The 15,122-nt window shown below is 43.6% G+C and overlaps 2 protein-coding genes across 2 annotated transcripts; one reads left to right on the forward strand and one right to left on the reverse strand.

Moving 5' to 3' along the window:
- Nucleotides 1–1,677: 1,677 nt before the first annotated feature.
- Nucleotides 1,678–7,559, reverse strand: LOC311184146 (isopentenyl-diphosphate delta-isomerase 2-like; the record flags this gene model as incomplete). The annotated part of the gene is made up of 3 exons (XM_084254024.1): nt 1,678–1,995; nt 2,480–2,610; nt 7,526–7,559. 3 exons carry the CDS (start codon nt 7,557–7,559, stop codon nt 1,678–1,680), a joined length of 483 nt encoding a protein of 160 aa, XP_084110150.1.
- A 3,876-nt stretch (nt 7,560–11,435) lies between these two features.
- Nucleotides 11,436–14,839, forward strand: LOC311184438 (isopentenyl-diphosphate delta-isomerase 2-like; the record flags this gene model as incomplete). The annotated part of the gene is made up of 4 exons (XM_084254472.1): nt 11,436–11,577; nt 11,913–12,005; nt 13,907–14,037; nt 14,522–14,839. 4 exons carry the CDS (start codon nt 11,436–11,438, stop codon nt 14,837–14,839), a joined length of 684 nt encoding a protein of 227 aa, XP_084110598.1.
- Nucleotides 14,840–15,122: the final 283 nt, after the last annotated feature.

Here is a 15,122-nt window from a genome sequence, read left to right on the forward strand (position 1 = left end):
ACCAGAGCCAGGGCGGAGAGCAGAATAGGCAGACTGACGAAATACACTGCTAAGAGGAGCAGTGGGCAGAAGGAGAGGTCTGCGCGCCATGTGGGACCCTCGCCCCGTGGCCAGGGATCGAACCGGCGCTGCTGATGCTGCGCGCAGCTTCGCAGCCCAGCGCTCAACCGCTGAGCCACCAGGGGAGGCCCTACCCCAGTTCTTCTATGCATAAATGAATAAATCTCTTTTGAAAGTTATAATAAAGTCACATCTTATTAGATTGCAAGTTAATGAGATTCAAAACATTTTATCTAAGTTTTATCTAAGATTTATCTAAGTAATATCTATGATATAATAATTAAGAGCTCTCTTTCTTTCACCTAAGGTTGAAGAATGGAGCCCATAAGCACTTACTATCCAATAATTGTGACAATCAATAGGGTGTAGACTTTTTCAAAAGGCCAAACTTACATAGTGAGAGAAACATTCTACTCCAGTTCATGTGGAAACTGAAAATTTGTGTCCATCTCACTTGAGACCTGCAAATAGGAAAGCCTAAATGCCATTCACCAACACACCTCATTTAGTTCTTTATTTACCTGTACAACACAATGTTAACATTACAACTGAGGAAACAGTGTAATCAGTTAAGGTAGAAATCCTGGCTTTTGACAATTGTGTTGTCACACAGGATGCTTCTTTGTGCATCATAATGTAATATTTAAAGGTATATCATTTGTTTTAAAAAATAAGTGCACAGGGCTTCACTGATGGTGCAAGGGGTTAAAGCACTGCACTATGAAGCAATCCGCAGCTGTGGCAGCACAGGGAGAAACTCACATGGTGAAGCAGACCTCTCCTGTCTCTAGCACTGCTCCCCTCAGCAGTGTATTTCAGTCAGTCTGCCTGTTCTGTTCAACACTCTGTCTCTGGTGAATCCTCTCACCCGCGCATCTCTGGCCTGCACCCCAGGTCTTGTATGCATAAATAAATCTTTAAAAAAAAAAAGTACGCAGCATATTTAAAGTACAATTATCTTTATTTGTAAGCAGATTACTGAAGTATAATCTATAGAAGGACTGAAGTAGATAGAGGTAAAGAGTAGATACATCTTTCATGCTGCTTATGGTTGTAGAAATCAATATTTGCAAAGAGAAATTCATTTTAAAGATGAACTGAAATGAGCATAATCAAGTCTTAAAACACAAGTGGAATGTGTATTGCTCAAAAATAAAACCTTATGCTATGCTGTGAAATAAATGATGATTCAAAAAGAAACATTATGCCAGGGTCCCTTTCTGGCTGAGAAAATTTGGACAAAGCTGTTGAAAGGGAACAATCACAGTTGTCCTAACAGGCTATACAGCTGGTTTCATTCCTCTCACCAGGAATTTGGGGATCAGCTACTGCTAAACTGACCAACTGCTTACAAAATGGTAATTGTCAGAGGAAACATTAAATTTCCGCCTCACTGCTAGGCTGATGGAAAATATGAAAATGAGGAGAAAGGAAAATGTTAAGATAACAAAGTAGATCAATAGGATAAAATGAGTGATTTATAGATCATTAGCACTCAATCGCCCCTCCCCCTCCTTGGTAAAGGTGCTCAGGGCCAATCACCCTGGGTGGTGCCCGCCTGTAACACAGCCTTTTCCTGCAGGAGCAGTGCTCGTGCTGGCTCTGCTGCTCATGCTTTCACACTCTGTGTATCTTGTGATGCTCCATAAATGGGGCCAACTCATCGAGGTGAGGCCACCACTTGAACAAAAACTTCTCAGCGATGCTTCTCAGCCAAGGGGTGACCTTTGCTTCTCCCCTGGCATCTCTCTCCAGGAGATCTTCCAGCTCCTCCTGGGTCATGTACTGGTAGCTCTTTGCCTCGCTGGGGTCTGGATTGACAGTAACATCCTTCCTCACGAGCAGAAGATAACAAATTTCATGATCTCCCCAAATTCTATCTGATTTGGCTTTGTGATGATATGTGGTCATAAATACAATGTCATCTGGAGAAATCTACATCAAATGTTGACGCAGAGTTAACAAAGCTAATTTAAACACAGAATTTGTAGACAAAACAGAGAAGATAAATACATATTCATTTTCCTCAAAGGGGTTTGCCAAACCGGAATCCTGGCTGACTAAATTTTTGTAGAGTCCAACTTGAACACTAACCTGTCTTACTATCTTGGTTTCAATCAAGCTGTCTGTGTCTTACTTTTAAGAACTGGCCCTTCAGCCCAGTAGAAACTGGCCAGTCTCGTCAGGAAACCACCCATGCCCTCTCACTCTCTGTCCAGGTCAAGATCTGATGACATGCTCACAGACAGTGTTGCTCTGACCGCAGTGTTTCACGGAAAGCCGATTTCTGACCATCTCAACGCTACCTAAACGGGACCAAGGACCCCAACAGCTCTGTGTCCTCCTTGTGAGATGTGCTTGTGACATGAAAACACAAGGACTCAGGTTCAGTTTTGCCCTTTCTGGGCTGAAGTGGTACCTGATCAGGGGGGATGCCCAGCTCAGCCTGCAGGCGCCTGTAGGCCGCACGTCTCACTCCCAGGGCATCTTTCTCCTCCAGTTCTGCAGGAGTGCTCAGGGGGTGACTGCAGCAGGAGTCGCTGAAATATCCTGGACAGAATTCACAAGGGAACTTTACTCTTGCTTTATTTCTTGAAAACCGAATACATGAGTTAGAGAGACAACCTGAAGGGGTGGGAAAGTTCAGTGAGCAGCTTGGCAGAGAGGGAGGAGACAGTGGATGGGTGCAGTGGCTGTACCCCTACTCCCACACCACTAGGATTTGGTTTAGGCAGGTGCCTGAAAAAGAGGCATCAAGTGGACCCTGACCCTGGCTATCCTGGGAAGAAGCAGCCTAGACCTCTCACCTGGCCCCCAATCCAGACCTCCTGGTACCTAGTGGAGCCATCCTAGAAGCGTTTTGGTGGGGAGCAGTAGATGTGCACCCCAGCCCTATCCACCTTCCTCCTCAGACACTGAATGTTTCCTGCAAACTTTGCAGGAGTCACTGGTGCAGGATACACCCTTGCAATCACAGGAGCTGGGATGCTGCTTCTCCTGAAGGTGACTTACTTTTGGTGGGAAGTTTTAGAGTGAGGCATGACTGCTTGCCATGGGACTAGGGGCCTCGGCCATCCTTCCACCTTGACAGCTCAGGAGTTTTCCTTAAACAAACTTAGCTCAGCTTTACAAAGCAGCTTAGCACTGCAATGTGATCAGCAGCTATGGAGGTGGTTTGGAGAACGACCATGATGCCTCTCCCAGACCTCAGAGAAAGAGCACTTAAGAGCAAGAAGGGATCCTCCATTGCCCCCAACCTTTTATGCTGGGTCCTACCCACTTGTTATGGGTTCACGCAAGGTGCGGTTTTGAAAACTCATGCTCCATGCCAAAACACTTCAATGAACCACAGCTGATGTACATGCCACTGCACTTGAAAGGATAAGCCCACTCACTCATACTTCAGGAGTTAAGACATACCTTCATGTGTGCTTGTCAAGAATAGTACTGGTGTAGTTCGGTTGTTAGCTGTGGAGATGTGTGACCCAATTCTAATTTAATACCTTTCTGACTGGAGTCTCTGGGATATATATCCCTACACATATGTGTGTACTCATATATATTCTGGACTTTGAAGACTCCCTCCATTACCATTCAAACAACAAATTCCCACAAAAAGAGTGATTACCAAGGAAAAGTTCAAATAATGCTTTCTGTAGCATGTGTTTGAGGAAAAGGGCTAACTATACAACACCCCTGGGTTTGGGGCAGACATAGCGCTGTTTCCAGTCTTTTAGGAAAGCCAAGTTTCTTGAGTTGTTATTCATTCGCAGAAAATCTTGTGCATCCTACCCAACAGCAAGAATTACTCATTTGATGATTTTCCATGAAAATCTTTTGTTATAGCTTATTTTCATTCAAAATATTTTCATGGGCCTCCCTGGTGGCGCAGCGGTTGAGCGCTAGGTTGCGAATCCGCCTGCAGCCTCTGCAGTGCCAGTTCGAACCCTGGCCACCGGGCTAGGTCCCACATGGCGCGCAGGGCTCTACTGCCGCTCCCGCTGCTCGCCTCAGCAGTGTACTTCATCACTCTGCCTGTTCTGCTTTCGCTCTGGCTCTGGTGAATTCTCTCACCCTCCCGCGCTTCTGACTGTACCCAGTGCTTGTAGAAATAAATAAATAAATCTTTAAAAAAAAATTTTTCACAACAATTTTCCATTTAAATAAATGCAGTCACTTCTGACCCTACCACTAGTGTCATTATTTTTAGCAATCTGTTCACCAGCTAGCAAAGAAATTCCTTGACTGAAAGGAATATGTGAACATGGGATAGAAGAGAAAATAAGTGCTGAATACAAATAAAGTAAATAAATGAAGAAGAAAAGAATTCCCAAAAAAAAAGGGCTCTGTACTAACCTCTCCTGGGATTTGAAGACTCCCGGGTACCAAGTATGCGCTGAAGTTGCCAGTTGAGCCAGTCCTTTTATACCCTGAGAAGTAGAAAGATATTATGAGGATGTTCTCAGAAAAAAAGAAATTACACCCTCTTTTTTATTGCTTTCTGTTTCCCAGCCCTCCATCTTGCTCTCACCCCCTCTTAATATAAACACAAAAGATTTACTTTTGCAAATACACACTGAGATAAAAAAGAGAAAACAAGGATTTTAAACCAAAATCAGATCTTTGGTTTTGTTGTAACACAGGTCTTGAAGATGAGTTATGGCAATGGTTCAATCCAACATATTAATCAGTAGGAAGATGTTTCGACTAGACAGCAGACTCTCTAGTAGTAGAAGAGCTGTGGGGACAGCTGACTGTCCTGTCCCCACATCATCACCCTTGAGCGTGTGTGTGTGTGCAAGGAGGGGATGCACTGTTAAGTACTCATTTCTGGAAATAACCATATTAAATCAGATAATGTTCCTTCTGAGTGGACTGTATGTTTGGTAAGTTTCATTCATCACTGTTGTATCTTAGAAAATACTAACATTACTTCTTGGAGAACCAAATAATATTCCTTGAATAATAATGGACAAAAAAATTGCATTTGTGACTGAAGCAAGATATTTTGCATTTTAGAAAAGTGTTAAGAATAAATGTGCATGGGCTACTAGAAGGAAATGTCAAAATTCTACAAAGGGACATAATAAAACCTGAATACATGGGGCAAGTAAAATATCTACATAAAACAGGAATAAGCATTTAAAGTTAATCTAGAAATTTTAGGGCCTCCCTGTTGGTGCAAGGGGTTGAACACCGCACTGTGGAGCAGTCCACAGCCTCTGCAACATGAGTTTGATCCCCGGACGGCCAGGGAGAAACCCACATGGCACAGCAGACCTCTCCTGACTCGCCCGCTGCTCCCCTCAGCAGTGTATTTCAGTCAGTCTGCCTGTTCTGTTCCCCACTCTGTCTCTGGTGAATCCTCTCACCCCTCCACCTCTGGCCTGTACCCCAGCTCTTGTAAGCATAAATAACTCTTAAAAAAATTATTTCTCTCTCAAATACACTCACTCACAGAAACACATAAATAAACTCATTTGCAATACTAGTTCTGAATAGGGCCACCTTGGTGGCAAAGGGGTTAAAGTCAGGGCTATCAAGTTATCCCAGCCACTGGGCATGAATTAGATCCCTGGCCAGGGAGTTAAGACCACACGATGCAGCAGACCTCTTGTCTCACCTGCTGCTCCCCTCAACAGTGTATTTCAGTGGATCTGCCTGTTCTGCTCCCAACTCTGTTTCTTTCTTTCTTTTTTTTTTTGTTAAAGATTTATTTATTTATGCATACAAAAGCTGGGATACAGGCCAGAGGTTTGGGGGGTGAGAGAATTCAACAGAGACAGAGTAGGGAACAGAAAAGCAGGTGAGTCAGGAGAGATCTGCTGCACCATGTGGGTTTCTCCCTGTCCAGCCAGGGGATCGAACTCATGCTGCAGTGGCTTTGGACAACTTCATAGGTTGCCTCTTAACCCATTGTGCTACCAGGGAGGCCCCCAACTCTGTTTCTGGTGAAAATTCTCACTCCCACTCCCTCAACCTCTGGCCTGCCCCCCAGTTTTGTGTGCCCAAATAAATACATCTTTTAAAAAATCATAACTCTGTAATACTTCAAAATTCAGAGGAAAGGAGGATTTTTGCAATACAAAATGGAAATGTAAAAACTGAAATCATCAATCTGATGTATAACTGGAATTAAACATGGAAATGATAACAGGACATAGAAAATAGGCACAAAGCAGATAAAATTAGAGCCTTTAAATATTGTTTATTCTTGCAGAAAATCAGAATTTGCAAACCAGACTCATTCTCTTAAAACTGACCAAAAGAACATTCTTGCAAGAGTTAAAAAGTACTGGGAAATGTTACTAGTGAACTTTCATTGATCCTTATATTGCAAAGTCCCTTATAAAGACATATAGAACATATAATCAGGTTCGACAGAAACTGATGAAGGGGATGGCTCAACAGCTCTTTTGAAGAGAGATCCCCTTGTAGTAGAGTGGAGTAGATTGTTCCAATATTACATTTTCTTTCCAAAGCTTCATTCAGCCCGTAAATCCCCCAGGGCAATGCTCATCTTCACAGCTGCTCCCATCCTGCTTCTCTGGGTGCCACAGGAGATCACATACATTTGAGTTCTCCAGTTTCACAAACTGGAAGATCACACAATTATTTTGACCCAACTATATTTTTAGAAAATGCTCTCAGTTTTTAAACCTGTGGCCAATTATGTTCTAATAGCATTTGAGTATCAGCTTAAGTGATATTCCAAATATATATGGAAACGAGGAGGACTTATTCCAATGAGCTAACAGGCTAGTTCTTCAGAAATGAATAAAGTCCTATCCTTCTAAAGTTGTAAAAAACTTTCTAGTACTTTCATAGGATATTCAGATGGATAGGAATTTCAGATTTAATTGAAAAAAGAAAAGAAATCATGGAAGTACAAAATACATATGTGAGTTAATATTTAAATGATGGTCTATGAAGAGAAGTTTTTCTAGGTGTGACAGTAAGAAATATAGACATACAGAAAAATGGTAGATTGAAATCCTTCTGTATGTCAGAGAAGCCAAAAACAAAGAAAAAGAGAAAAGTGTTCAACTGAACATTTTATCTGGACACCGTCTTCACATAAAGACTATATCCTCAAGCCACCACCAGTTCTTTCCAATCACAAAGTTATGGTTACAATAGAAAATGATAGAAGAACATCAGTGAACAACTCAACAATGAAGGACCCTCCTATGTGAAGGAAATAACCCTTGGTCATTACAGCTGCTCTGGAAGGAATTTGAGTTGCTTCTGTAGGTCATCAGGAAGTTGGTGACCGTGAATTACTTTCTTCAGCTCTAATTCCATGCTGTAATTAATATCTGCCTTTGTGTGATGCTTCCCACTGGACTCTCTGGGCTCCATCTAAGCTGGGTCTAGCCAGTGCCAGTTACAGAAAGTGCATTGCTCTTTCTGGGTAGGAGGCCTAGCCTTTCTCAGCCTTCCTTGAAGTGTGTTTAGCCCTTACCTAAAGCATATTTCCATGCAGAAATGTTCCCCATCTGCGTGTCTCATAGCTCCTATTCTTTTTTTTTCTTTAATATTAATTTATTTATTTATTTGTTTGTTTGTTTTATACAAGCACTGGGTACAGTCAGAGGCGGGGGAGGGTGAGAGAATTCACCAGAGCCAGAGGCGAGAGCAGAGCAGGCAGACTGATGAAGTACACTGCTGAGGGGAGCAGCGGGAGACAGGAGAGGTCTGCGCGCCATGTGGGACCCTTGCCCCGTGGCCGGGGATCCGCCAGCGCTCAACTGCTGTGCTACTGGGGAGGCCCTCATAGCTCCTATTTCAATAGATGTTTATCACAGCCCTTACCCAGTGCAGGCTGTCTACCTAAAGGGATGAGGTACTCTTTTAAAGGACAGTCCATTTGCCATTTTTCTGAGGTTTCGGAGGCAAAAATACTCCTGAAGGGAAAAACGTGCCAAGATTATAATTTTTTACTCTATTTAATAGTCTAACAGTGTATCTACTTTTTAAAAAAGTATGGTTTAGGTGGGGAGCAAAATCATACCTCTGTCAAAGCCCTAACTCTCTTCCTCTGTGCTCCAGTATGGGTGTGGCCAAGGTCCAAAAGCGGGACTACTGCCTCCAACTGATTTTGAGCCACTCATAGAAAATGTTTTCAGGAAAGACAATCAGATGGAGAAATGCTTCAAAGCTTTTCTAGTTATTTGAGGAGGAGGAGGCCAGAGTCCCTAACACTGGAGTTTGTCATTTGTGTTTCTAAGAAAATTAGAACCACCCGTGTTGAAACAACCCAGAGGTTGCCTACCAAGTTAAGAATCTGCACCTTGGCATATCACCGTGACATTGCCGAATGTCAAGTAACATTAGAATATCAAGGGGAAAACAGGAAGATGTCGGAATGCCAAGGGAAGAAGCAGATACCTTAAAATTTTCAAGAAGAGAAAACAAGTCTTCCATGTGCAATGGGAACCAGCCTTCTCCTCCTAACCACTGTGGAGCCTCATCACCCAGATTTTAAATAGAAATTATCTTTGATTCACAAGGGGGTACACTGTCAAATGCAGAGTGGAGGTGCTTGTAGACGTAGTCTTGAGACAGCTCAAATTTATCTTTCTCTCGGTTACTTCTTGAGGGTGCACTCCAGCAAAGTATGGTAGAGAAGGAAGGGAAGCGTGAGATGCAGGAGCAGGGCATTGTCATCCCAGACGGAGTGATGGCCAACCCAGTGGAGGACACTGAGTCCTAACAGGGAAATAGTCTAACCTGGAATAGAATGATGAAGACTATGGGGGCCTCCTGCAAGTAACAAAACCAAGATCAAACCAAACCCACCTGATAGAGGTATGAAGTTTAAGATACAGACTGAGGATTAAGGTTGAAACTTAAAACTGTAGCTAGGATAAGCAATCTGAGCCATTTATGAAGGACAGCGCTCAGCAATCCCAAGGAATACAGAGTAATCAGACAGTTCATAGATAACTGAAGTACTGCACTGTTGTGTTCAGCCATGGAAGGTAGGAAAGGAAAATCTATTTAGTGACAATGGGAGTATATATCCTTTCAAGTGATCAAGAGTTGTGGTTGTCTACCGGTTAAGAAATGTAACTTTCCGGGCCTCCTTGGTGGCACAGCGGTTGAGCGCTGGGTTGCGAAGATGCCCGCAGCCTCTGCAGCGCCGGTTCGATCCCTGGCTGCTCCCCGGCCACCAGAGGAGGGTCCCACATGGCGCGCAGACCTCTCCTGCCGCCCGCTGCTCCCCTCAGCAGTGTACTTTGGTCCTTCTGCCTGCTCTGCTCCCTGCTCTGGCTCTGGTGAATTCTCTCACCCTCCGTGCTTCTGACTGTTTGAACTTTTGGTAATTGCTTTTTTGGTGGGAATTTGTTGTTTAAATGGTAATGGAAGGAGTCTTCGAAAACCAGAATATATATGAGTACACACACATGTGTAGGGATATATATCCCAGAGTTTCCAGTCAGAAAGATGTTAAATTAGAATTGGGCCCCCAGTGCTTGTATAAATAAATGAATAAATCTTAAATAAATATAAATAAATTTAAAAAAAAACTTAAAAAAAAAAAAGAAATGTAACTTTCACTTACAAAGGGGCTTTTTTTTTTAAACCAATATTGCCATTATATATGCTGTTTACTGATTTTTATGTTCTGATTCCCATTTCTTTTTTTTTTTTTTATAGAGGCATGCTTTATTTATTTGTTTGCTGGTTTGTTTGTTTGTTTTGTTTATACATGCACTGGGTACAGTCAGAAGCGCGGGAGGGTGAGAGAATTCACCAGAGCCAGAGTGGGGAGCAGAGCAGGCAGAAGGACCGAAGTACACTGCTGAGGGGAGCAGCGGGCGGCAGGAGAGGTCTGCGCGCCATGTGGGACCCTCCTCCGGTGGCCGGGGAGCAGCCGGGGATCGAACCGGCGCCGCAGAGGCCGCGGGGCAGCTTCGCAACCCAGCGCTCAACCGCTGCGCCACCGGGGAGGCCCTGATTCCCATTTCTTTATCAAATAAAAAAACTAGAGCATAGGACAGAATGCAAATTTTAAGTAGATAAGAATGAAAGTATAGCTAACATTGTATTATATGTATTTCCCTGATGATAAAGCAGCCATTTTTCATATATATATATATATATATGCCATTTGATTTCTTCTTTTTAGTCTAAATTACTTCTTTAAGCCTTTTGACTACTTTGTTTTTGTTTTTTAAGATTTATTTATTTATTTATTTATACAAGCACTGGGGTACAGTCAGAAGCAGGGGAGGGTGAGAGGATTCACCAAAGACAGATTGAGAGACAGAACAGGCAGACAGACTGAAATACACTGCTGAGGGGAGCAGCGGGCTTACAGTGGAGGTCTTCTGCAGCATGTGGGTCACCTCCCTGGCCAGGGATCAAACTCATGCTGCAGTGGCTGCAGAGAGCTTCATAGGTTGCGTCTTAACCCTTTGCACCACCAGGAGGCCGAATGATATCTTTTTTTAAATTTTAATATTTTATTTTATATAATTCTTACATCTTTTTTCATCTTTGCACAATGTATGCATTTTCATTTTGGTTATATTCCCCATACAATTGCACCCCCCCCCCCATTATTTTGACTCTAGTCCTTTCCCCGACCCTCCCTTCTCCCCTCCTCCCCTAGTCTCTGGTTGGTAATTGCTTGTTGATTTTGATTTTCATGCTCAGCGAAATAAGTCAGAGAAAGAAAAATACTGGATGGTCTCACTCATAGCAGGAATTTAGAAAACCTAAATAAGAGACCAGGAAAAAGACTAATCAAAACAAAGTAAAAATCAAAATCAAAACCGACTGATATCTTTAAAAGGAAAAATGATGATGAACATATTTTGCATGAAAATAAGCTATAACAAAAGATTTTCATGGAAAATCATCAAATGAGAAATTCTTGGTGTTGGGTAGGATGCACAAGGCTTCCTGTGGATGAATGACAGGCTCAAGAAACTTGGCTTTCCTAAAAGACTGGAAACAGCACCATGTCTGCCCCATAACCAGGGGTGTTGTATAGTTGCCCTTTTCCTCAGACACATGATACAGAGAGGACTGTTTGAACTTTTCCTTGGTAATTGCTTTTTTGGTGGGAATTTGTTGTTTAAATGGTAATGGAAGGAGTCTTCGAAAACCAGAATATATATGAGTACACACACATGTGTAGGGATAAATATCCCAGAGTTTCCAGTCAGAAAGATGTTAAATTAGAATTGGGTCACACATCTCTACATCTAACAACTATACTACATCAGTACTATTCTTGACAAGCACACGTAAAGGTGTGTTTTAACTCCTGAAGTATTTGATAACAGATTGCAGAGCTAAGTGTCTGCTCCATCAAGATGGGCGGGCCTATGTGTGTTTCAGGTGTGTCACCGCTGACCATCATGAGTGAAGTCATCCTGGACTGGGTAGATCAGCGCCAACTGCAGCGCTTAGACGAAATGCTGATCATTGTTGATGAAAATGATAAGGTTATTAGTACAGATACCAAAAGAAATTGTCACCTGAATGAAAACATCAAGAAAGGTAACTTGGGAATTTTTTCTTTCTTTCTTTGGAGGATTTCCCATTTGTTTCCCCTGTCAAAGGTGTAGGGAAGAGAGGAAGAGCCCAAAGTTACCTCAACCTCCTGCAAGTGTCAGCTTTGAAAGAACATTCTGAGGTCATCTTAAAATATTTATTTGAGCTTTAATTTGTGAGGTAGTTTTGTTTAGCTGGAGATTCTGAAAAGGGCAACTAGCACCTCCCTTGGTAAGACCCAGGTGCCACAGTTGTAGAGTTTTCTGTGAAGCAGAGACAGTGTCAGAGGAGAAATAGTGTGAGACTGACCGTGCTTGTGTTCCTGGGCATTTGCCTCTCAGGCCTGTTGCACCGATCCTTCAGCGTTGTCCTCTTCAACACAGAGAACAAACTCCTGGTACAGCAGAGGGCAGACACCAAAGTTACTTTTCCTGGTGAGTACATTCACCCAAACTTAAGATTTAAAAAAAAAATGTTTTATTTATTTACACATAGAAGAAGGGGGGTGGCCAGAGGTATGGAGTGGATTCACCAAAGACAGAGTGGGGAGCAGAACAGGCAGATCTACTGAAATACACTGCTGAGGGGAGAAGTGGGCTTGTCAGGAGGGTTCTGCTGCTCCATGTGAGTTATCTCCCTGACTGGGGATTGAACTCATGTCGCAGTGGCTGCCAATAGTTTCATAGTTCCAGACACTTAACCCCTTGCGCTGCCAGGGAGGGTCCCAAACTTATGACTTAAGAGAATATTTTCCAGCAATTCATAGAAATGTGGACTCTGAGACTTGAATTATCTGGATGATCAATATCTATCTCTTGCTTTCATCACTAGCAGCTCAGTCTGGAGGAAATATGACAAGAGATGCTTCTTAAGCAATTTCTTCATTGGGTTCTTTGTTGTTGTTTTTTTTTTTTTAATTAAGAAACCATGTGCATTTCTCTTTGGTTACCTTTTGCAATGCAAAGTTATTTAAGTGCTGATACTCTTTTCCTTCTAAGAATTTGGAGGAATTCCATTAGGTGGTTGTAGAGGCAGAATGGCCACAGAGCAGGATATATATGACCCAAGCAGACGGGTAAAGGAAGAGTCCTGGAACCCTTGGTGGCTTTCTCAGGTTTTTATTGAGATTTACATGCAGTGTGGCAACCAGGTATATGGCAGGCAGGGGTGCCCAGGGGCCAGGAGGCCCAGAGGGCTCCAGGCCCACAGCAAGTCTTTACTCTGGGCTTTCCTTCCCTGCTCTCTCTCTCCTGCGTCTCTCTTGCCTCTTCTGCTTCAGCTTCTTCTGGTGACTAGTAAACAACACAACAATGTAACAACTGCAGGTGCCCCATTAGGCAGAATAATCCTAATAGTGGGAGGGCAGAAAGCCTGAAAACTATTTACCCTACAGTGGTGTTTAGTATAAAAACTAAGGAGATAATGTCAAAAATTTTTTATCTTACAATACAAGTCATATATGTTTATATATTGCATTCCTTAAATCATCAGTGAGTGGGCTTATCCTTTTAAGTGCAGTGGCATGTACATCAGCTGTGGTTCATTGAAGTGTTTTGGCATGGAGCATGAGTTTTCAAAACCGCACCTTGCGTGAACCCATAACAAGTGGGTAGGACCCAGCATAAAAGGTTGGGGGCAATGGAGGATCCCTTCTTGCTCTAAAGTGCTCTTTCTCTGAGGTCTGGGAGAGGCATCATGGTCGTTCTCCAAACCACCTCCATAGCTGCTGATCACATTGCAGTGCTAAGCTGCTTTGTAAAGCTGAGCTAAGTTTGTTTAAGGAAAACTCCTGAGCTGTCAAGGTGGAAGGATGGCCGAGGCCTCTAGTCCCATGGCAAGCAGTCATGCCTCACTCTGAAACTTCCCACCAAAAGTAAGTCACCTTCAGGAGAAGCAGCATCCCAGCTCCTGTGATTGCAAGGGTGTATCCTGCACCAGTGACTCCTGCAAAGTTTGCAGGAAACATTCAGTGTCTGAGGAGGAAGGTGGATAGGGCTGGGGTGCACATCTACTGCTCCCCACCAAAACGCTTCTAGGATGGCTCCACTAGGTACCAGGAGGTCTGGATTGGGGGCCAGGTGAGAGGTCTAGGCTGCTTCTTCCCAGGATAGCCAGGGTCAGGGTCCACTTGATGCCTCTTTTTCAGGCACCTGCCTAAACCAAATCCTAGTGGTGTGGGAGTAGGGGTACAGCCACTGCACCCATCCACTGTCTCCTCCCTCTCTGCCAAGCTGCTCACTGAACTTTCCCACCCCTTCAGGTTGTCTCTCTAACTCATGTATTCGGTTTTCAAGAAATAAAGCAAGAGTAAAGTTCCCTTGTGAATTCTGTCCAGGATATTTCAGCGACTCCTGCTGCAGTCACCCCCTGAGCACTCCTGCAGAACTGGAGGAGAAAGATGCCCTGGGAGTGAGACGTGCGGCCTACAGGCGCCTGCAGGCTGAGCTGGGCATCCCCCCTGATCAGGTACCACTTCAGCCCAGAAAGGGCAAAACTGAACCTGAGTCCTTGTGTTTTCATGTCACAAGCACATCTCACAAGGAGGACACAGAGCTGTTGGGGTCCTTGGTCCCGTTTAGGTAGCGTTGAGATGGTCAGAAATCGGCTTTCCGTGAAACACTGCGGTCAGAGCAACACTGTCTGTGAGCATGTCATCAGATCTTGACCTGGACAGAGAGTGAGAGGGCATGGGTGGTTTCCTGACGAGACTGGCCAGTTTCTACTGGGCTGAAGGACTGGTTCTTAAAAGTAAGACACAGACAGCTTGATTGAAACCAAGATAGTAAGACAGGTTAGTGTTCAAGTTGGACTCTACAAAAATTTAGTCAGCCAGGATTCCGGTTTGGCAAACCCCTTTGAGGAAAATGAATATGTATTTATCTTCTCTGTTTTGTCTACAAATTCTGTGTTTAAATTAGCGTTGTTAACTCTGCGTCAACATTTGATGTAGATTTCTCCAGATGACATTGTATTTATGACCACATATCATCACAAAGCCAAATCAGATAGAATTTGGGGAGATCATGAAATTTGTTATCTTCTGCTCGTGAGGAAGGATGTTACTGTCAATCCAGACCCCAGCGAGGCAAAGAGCTACCAGTACATGACCCAGGAGGAGCTGGAAGATCTCCTGGAGAGAGATGCCAGGGGAGAAGCAAAGGTCACCCCTTGGCTGAGAAGCATCGCTGAGAAGTTTTTGTTCAAGTGGTGGCCTCACCTCGATGAGTTGGCCCCATTTATGGAGCATCACAAGATACACAGAGTGTGAAAGCATGAGCAGCAGAGCCAGCACGAGCACTGCTCCTGCAGGAAAAGGCTGTGTTACAGGCGGGCACCACCCAGGGTGACTGGCCCTGAGCACCTTTACCAAGGAGGGGGAGGGGCGATTGAGTGCTAATGATCTATAAATCACTCATTTTATCCTATTGATCTACTTTGTTATCTTAACATTTTCCTTTCTCCTCATTTTCATATTTTCCATCAGCCTAGCAGTGAGGCGGAAATTTAATGTTTCCTCTGACAATTACCATTTTGTAAGCAGTTGGTCAGTT

Source organism: Talpa europaea (assembly GCF_964194135.1).
Source record: "Talpa europaea genome assembly, chromosome: 14".
NCBI classification, from domain to species: Eukaryota; Metazoa; Chordata; class Mammalia; order Eulipotyphla; family Talpidae; genus Talpa; species Talpa europaea.